At 42.4% G+C, this 7,005-nt stretch overlaps 1 protein-coding gene and 1 long non-coding RNA gene across 2 annotated transcripts in view; both read right to left on the bottom strand.

The window, feature by feature from the left end:
- Window positions 1-7,005, bottom strand: part of LOC146450924 (uncharacterized) — an 84,207-nt gene that overhangs the window by 48,936 nt on the left and 28,266 nt on the right. The window lies entirely within an intron of this gene.
- On the bottom strand, window positions 5,941-6,805 carry LOC146450929 (uncharacterized). The gene is made up of 3 exons (XM_085099832.1): window positions 6,788-6,805; window positions 6,452-6,645; window positions 5,941-6,375 (listed from the first exon to the last, which is right to left on the bottom strand). Exons 1-3 carry the CDS (start codon window positions 6,803-6,805, stop codon window positions 6,222-6,224), a joined length of 366 nt encoding a protein of 121 aa, XP_084955958.1. The 3' UTR covers window positions 5,941-6,221.

Below are 7,005 nucleotides of genomic sequence, written 5' to 3'. Positions count from 1 at the left end.
GGTAAGCGGACGATTGTTAAGCGCAATCTCAGCATCCAGGATGGTCTCTTCAAGCTCGCTGCATGTGAAATTCACTCCTCCAATAGACTTGTAAAACGCCTGCTTTACCAGTCCCACCCTCCTCTTAAATTGGCCTCCCCACCAAGGCGCTCTGCTCGAGTTGAACTGCCATGTGATGTGGTGATGGGCCAGGTAGTCATGCATTCTCTCGTCCTTCATTATTCCTCTCAGCCATTTTGCAGCAGCCACAAAACTTCTCCCATTGTCAGAATACACCTTTTGTGGTATGCCCCTCCTCGCAATGAAACGCTTAAAACTTCTCATGAATTCACCAGTAGTTTGGTCGTGCAACAGCTCAAGGATGGCTCTGGTCAGGCTACATGCAAACAGAAGAATGTAGGATTTCCCATCTCCTCTCGTTTTACCGATCTTGTATGAAATTGGACCTGCGTAGTCAATGTCCACTACTTGGAAGGGAACTGAGCCAGTGGTGCGGTCAATGGGCAAGTTCCCAGGTGGAGGACTATGAAACACGGTAACCTGGAACCTTTTGCATCCAAAACAGCCTCTTATCAATTTCTTGGTCAACTGTCTCAGCCGGGGTATCCAGTAATCGCGTCTGATGAAGGGAGACCGACTCCCCCATGTAACGTCAAAACGTGTGCGTCTTGGATTAATTTCTCCGATAACATTGTACTTGCTGGTAGATAGACTGGGTAGCTTCCTTATTTCTACCTTTGCACTCGTACAACCCCTTGCTGTCCTCAGCTGGACTTGCATGAACTTCTCTGTGTTACTGTAGCTTCCTTGTGCCCTTTTGATACGCCATTGGACTTGCTAATCTGTTTCAACTGTTGTCAAAGGACCAAGCAGTTGTTCAGCTTGCAGTTGCTGAAAAATCTTCTGATCCACGCTGTCACCCGGACTGTCCTCCAAAAGCTGTTTTTTTTTTCTAGAATCTCATCTAGCTCGTCCTTGGTCTCCACAGCAGTAGCAAATACTTCCTTTGTCAGTTTGGCTTCCTCCTCTGTCTCCTTGTTCGGTTCTGTTAGCAGTTCAACCAGTGGGGTCCCTTTAACCACAAGTCTGGTAAAACGTTTGCTTGACAGCCTCTGCTACCAACATCAGCAGGGTTCTGGTTGGTGCCAACGTGTCGCCATTCGATGTAACTCTTGTCTCTTATCTTGCCCACTCTGTTTGCCACAAATTGCTAGTAGGTAGTACAACCTCCCTTGATCCAGTGGAGGGCCAAAGTACTATCTAGCCATCAATGAACCGATCTCACAGGTTGATCTTGAAGGGCTTTCTTCACATTTTCTACCAGGTTCGCTGCCATGTGTGGTGAAACAAGTTTCAGTCTTGCAATAGTCAGCCCCTGCTTCGCCAGGTGCAATTTTGCTTCCAGTAATCCTTGGTTGATGCCAGAAGCCTGGTGGACTACTGCATACACGGCAGCTGCTGTTCCTGCTCCACTTGTGTCTCCGAAAGCGTGCAAATTGACTGCTTCAATGGTTTCTTTAAAGGCAGGCAAACTGCGTGGGACTTGAACTTGGTTCAGAAGGCTTTTCTCAAACTTCTTCCATTGCTTTGTAATGCTTTCTGGTACTTTTTGGTCCCATTGGAGGTTCTGACCACAGACTTCTCGGTACAACAGCTTCCCGACAAGGGATACTGGTGACACTAAACCAAGTGGATCGTAGAAGGAAGCAAGGAACCGCGACATTTCTCTATCGGTTACTTCCAAGGGCGCCTTTGGAAACGTCACAGCAACTGTATCCTTGGTCTTATCCCATGGGAGTCCCAGCATCTTGGTTTTTCCGGGCTTGACTCCAAGTTGTTCTTTTGCATAACTTTGTTTTCTGTCTTCTGGTTCACTGGTCACTTCCAGCTCTGGTTCATTAGAATGCCACCATTGTAACTTGAATTGCGCTTCTCCAAAAACTGCGATGGCTGTTTCTTTCAATTTGCGCACCTTGTCTGTCTTCTACTTCATTTGGGTACTTTTCTTTTAACCTTTCTAACTGCTGCTGCAAGGTCCCTCCTAACAAAAATGGTGATTGCGCAAGACTGAACAACGCACAGGTAAATCTAAGCACTTCCACATTTGATGCGTCCCTGTCCTTTATCCAGTGAAATCTCAAGGCATCTCGGTCTTCCAATCATATGCGTATTTGCAGAAACGCTTGTTTGAGGCACCGGCTAACGCTACAGATTTTAGATGATTTCTCACCAGTACATCCCAATGCAGGTTCTGAAGGGATGGTCCTGTCTCTAAGCAATCATTAAATGATGGACTTTTCTCGTTAGATCTTGCCGATGCATCAAAAAAATTCGCAGTTTGGTGGATTCCGCTGACTCTCTGATAACGGGTTTGTGGGGAAATAGAACTCTCTCCCAACTGAGTCTGATGTCACTTTCTCCACGATTCCTTTCACCAACTGGTCTTGAATGACTTCATCGCACTGGGCTAGGAGGTCGGGCTCTCTTTGTAGTTTCTTGACCAGGTTCTCCATTCTTCTGAGACTTCCAGATTTGTTGTTTGGGAGAATATAATGACCATGCTTCCATAATAGGCCTGTCTCATACCATCCCTCGTCACTTCGCTTTAACTGCTTCTTAGAATCATCGTATATGGATTGTTGATCCCCATCTGGTCTATCCTGAAGTCCCAAGACGTCTAGGCTGCATAACTGTTGGTAATCGATGGACGAGGTTCTGGTAAGATAAACACTGCTTAGACTTGCTTCCTTACCAGCTGACATCATGGTCCAGCCCAGTGTGGTTAACTCTGCGATCGGCTCCCTGGCTTTTCCAATCCTTGGTTTTGTGTCGGTTTTAATCCTGGAGTACTCACTTGCTCCCAGTATTAAATGGATCCGCAGTTCTGGCTTAGTGTCCTCATCGTCCATCACTACTCCCTCGAGGTGGGGGTACCTGGCTGACTGTAGTTGTCATCTCAAACTTCCCACGGACACTGGAAATCTTGGCTTCATACTGTTCGATCTTCTGGGTGGTTGAACACATCAACATGTCAATTCTCTTTAGCTCTGTTCTACTAGGTTGCTTCCCCAGTCGTTTGACAAGTGCTGCTGAGGCATACGAGCTTCCTGCTCCGGTGTCCAGCAACGCTCTGCACTTAATGCCGTCCACCATGACTACCACAACAGGGTAAATCACTGCTCCCTCTCCAGTGGTCAACATTTGTTGTGGTTCCTTGTCACAGATTGATGTTTGATGCCTGGGTCCACACTTCTGACAGCTCCTAACGATATGACACTCTGCGGCCCAGTGCCTTGTACCAGTAAATTGTTACAAATAAAACGGGAGATCAAAGCATTTAGCTACCTTGACTGATCCATATTTGCTCCGATCCACAGTTGTGACGAGGAGCTGAAAATGGGAAGTTGTTATGTATATGTAACAATAGCCGCGCAAGTCATTCATTCTAAGAAAAAACAACAATAATAACAGAATACAGGTTCTGAAATTTTACTCACCTCTCAGCTCATGTTTGCGCCACTTCACCGGAGAACTTGGGGACCACAAACACGTGGTCCCCGAGCTTTATAAACCTCCAGGGGACTGGGACGAGTGAGCTGCTGTCCTCACCCGGGCCGTTGCGGCTCTCAATACACAATTTTTGCTCTGTTTACTGTTTTAATAATATTGTAATTGAGCTGTTATTGTTTATTTGTTTGTTTTCCATTTTTCCAGCAAAAAAAGGCTAGGCCATAGGGTAGGCCATGGGGTGGGCCATAGGGTAGGCCATGGTCAATAATTTGATATGTATATGGGTTATTGCAGGGTTCTGTGATGTACTCCAAAAACACTAAAACTCTCAGACTGAAGACTCCCCTTGAAGGTATACTGTGACCGTAATTCTAAACAGCCTGAGGAAGTTTATTACCTTGTTAAATGTTTTTACAACCAGCCCCTCTAATGTGTTAAAGTCCGAAACATCATCCCACCAGAAGGGCAGTGTTTGAGACGTCACCATTTTCAAAATACCAGCTTGAGTACACTCAACATATTAAAAATAATACAAAAATAACAAAGATTACTGCACGTCTGAACAATAATTAATATTTAATTAGGCCCTCAGCACAACTATGTTTATTCAGCGTAAATTTCATTTGATTATCAGAATTAGTTGGACTCTTCATCCAAATATTATGACTCAATTTTGAGAATATGGGGTCAATTTCTAAGGTTAAAATAAATGGTCAAAATAAACAACAACTAAAACAATTGTTTAATGTTGCTTGCAGCTGTAGTGCAGTCAGTTGCCAGTACTAATTGAAAATTTGTATGATACATCTTCCAAATTTAATGTTAACTTTTAGTGCAGGGTCATTAATGTTGACAGACAAATGATCAAGCTGTTCATTAAAAATAATTATGGTAATTGTAATTTAAGGATTTAGCTTTAGATTAAGAAGGAAAAAGGTTTCCTTTGATTGTAATGTCAGAGTGATGGGGTCAAAGATCTCGGGGAATAAGGTCACCTGAAGTCTTTTGATTTAAAATTTGCTTCATTTAGCCTATTTGTAATCCTTTGTTTATTGATTAAATTAACGTACTCGCAACATGCATGCGTGTATACACTTATCAATTCAATGCTTACGTGAAATAAACTAAACAAGAAAAAAAAAACATAATTAACTAGAAAAGTACCTCCAATGCATGCCCCTCCACTAAAAAGGGACATTGCCATTTCTGCAGCTAATGACTTTCCAGAAATGGGGTCTCCAAAGGCCATTATTAAAGGCACACCGTCATGCAATGAAACCAGCTGTTCATAGTGTATGGCAATGCCCATGCCCCCTAACATTAACAATGCAGCTGGAAAATTTCCACCAAGGTATTTTCCTTCAATTTCTATTAGATCCTACAGAGCTGATCCTCCATCAAGAACACTGTCCTCTATAAAAAATAATAAAAATAAATCTCAGATCAAGGGTACAGTCTGAGAACAAAAATATGTGTTTTTAGGTTGGTCTAATGTGTCATGTGTTTGTTGGGAGCAGCACCAAATGTCCAACTACTGTTATACCACTTGTTTGTGACTATTTAAATGTAATTAGCGCCTATTTACTTTGCTTTTTCAAGGATTTCTTTCTATTCTCAGATAAATCATGTGGTGTGAATAGTTGAAAAGAACAAAATAATACCAGTCCTATTCCTCTACATTGTAGTTCCTTCAAAGAAACAGCAAGTGCAAAAAAAAACAACAACAAACAAACACAAGAAGCAAAGGCAGACAATTGTAACAATGGAGAAGGCCAAAGTTTGGCTTGTATTAACAGTTAAACCTAAGCATGCAGCCACATCATAATTAACAATCATCATGACTGCAAATTCCAAAATTTATGATAATTATTTAAAAAAAGATTTATGAACATACCTTGCATATTGACAAAAGGCAGGGGATGAATAGCGTCGCGCACAAATGACGTCACGAATTTGAGACCCCTAGCGTGACTCAGACAAACAAACAGCTTCACGTGCCATTTCTGTGAGAGCAGTGGACCGTAGCCAGACTTCAGAACAAAACGAGGCAAGTTTCAAGTGCCGAAGGCGCGAGCCGCTAGAGGGGTGTGGGGGCATGTGACTCCCCCCCCCCCCCCCCAGAAACTTTTGAAATCTAGAGGCTCAGAAATGCTCTTGTAAGCATTTTCCATGGCATTTTTCTTGAGAAAAGTCAATCTTGGGCAAGTGTAGAAGTTCACTTTTTTTATTACTCAGCGATACTGGTGCTAAGTTAGTGACCATCTGCTTTTAAAGTATTCAAATGTTTTAACAGGTGCACGTATTATAAAATGAATCCATGAGGGTAGCCAACGTTTATAGATTTTAAACTGTATGTTCTTCAACTTTGAGACAGCAATTTCATAATATTGCCATCTCTTATACTTGTAGTACTAAGAAGTCACTAACTTTCACGATTAAGAGTGATAAAGTCTCCCTTAACAGTTTGAAAAGTGAAAGTTTTTTGCCCGTCGTTTATTCTTTACTGAAAGCTAAGGCAATCCGTCTGTGGCCAGAGGCATCCCATCTCTTTAAAACAGAACTGCTGTCAATTTCCGTTGATTTATGAATGTGCGCTAAAGCAAGCCTGTTCAGCCTCGCATTACATGAGCCATGCTTGTTTGGGACCAGGTTTTAAGCCTTCTCAGTGGGCTGAAGGAACGCTCACATGAACAGGAGTGGGTCCAGAAGAGTCAACAGAAGCTGTAAAATGGTCGATATGTTTGGAAAGAATTTTCATTGCAATGGCTCACTGCTTGTTGCAAGCTTTGGATTTGCTTAGCATCAGAGTTGTTGCTCTTCATCTTCCAACGCAGTAGCTGTTGAAAAAAAAAATCCAAAATATTCCTTTTATATAGATAAACAAATCGCTATTCTGGAATTTCTCACTCAAAGACAAAAATTAAGGAGTCAGTTTCCTTACTTCTGCGCAAATTCGGCGTTGTTAGGGAGTTCGTCTCCAAGACCTTGCTCTATTTTTGCTACAACAGTTTCATCTAACCAGTGCAATTTTGCGGGAATGAGGAAACTGGCCAGCAATACTCCTTTGATCGCTTCTGGAAATCTGTCATTCAAATGCTGAATCACATGATCAATGAAGGGAGAGGATCGGAGTATCTACAACGGATAGTAGAAACCTATTTTGGTCTGAGAGACAACATCACCTCAATGGTAGACAGTATGGATGCTCTAGAGGCAAACCTGTGCGAGCTCCGTCAAAAGTTTTGAAATGCCTCTCTTACGCCAACCAAATGCAAACGGTTCTTTTAAGAGTCATTACAAACGAGAAAGGCTTGATCAACAAATCTTTTAAAATCTATTTTTTTATATTTTCTTTTCGCTGAAACGGTCAATCAGTTATAGTGTTTGCAATACATCGATTGCCAGCACTGCAAACGACGTTTTGTTCTTTTACGACAGTTATATAAGTAAAGAAAGCTCCCACACCGGCTCTCAGCCATCGCAGATAAGACACGG

Source organism: Pavona decussata, unplaced genomic scaffold (assembly GCF_977016875.1).
Source record: "Pavona decussata unplaced genomic scaffold, jaPavDecu1.1 SCAFFOLD_416, whole genome shotgun sequence".
In the NCBI taxonomy this organism is placed as follows: domain Eukaryota; kingdom Metazoa; phylum Cnidaria; class Anthozoa; order Scleractinia; family Agariciidae; genus Pavona; species Pavona decussata.
This window is presented reverse-complemented; position numbering and strand designations above follow the sequence as displayed.

Excerpts from the sequence above, each read along its gene's own strand:
- LOC146450929 (XM_085099832.1), bottom strand. Across the intron at positions 6,376-6,451 it reads AACGCCGAATTTGCGCAGAA|GAATATTTTGGATTTTTTTT; the intron begins GTAAGGAAACTG and ends TCTATATAAAAG.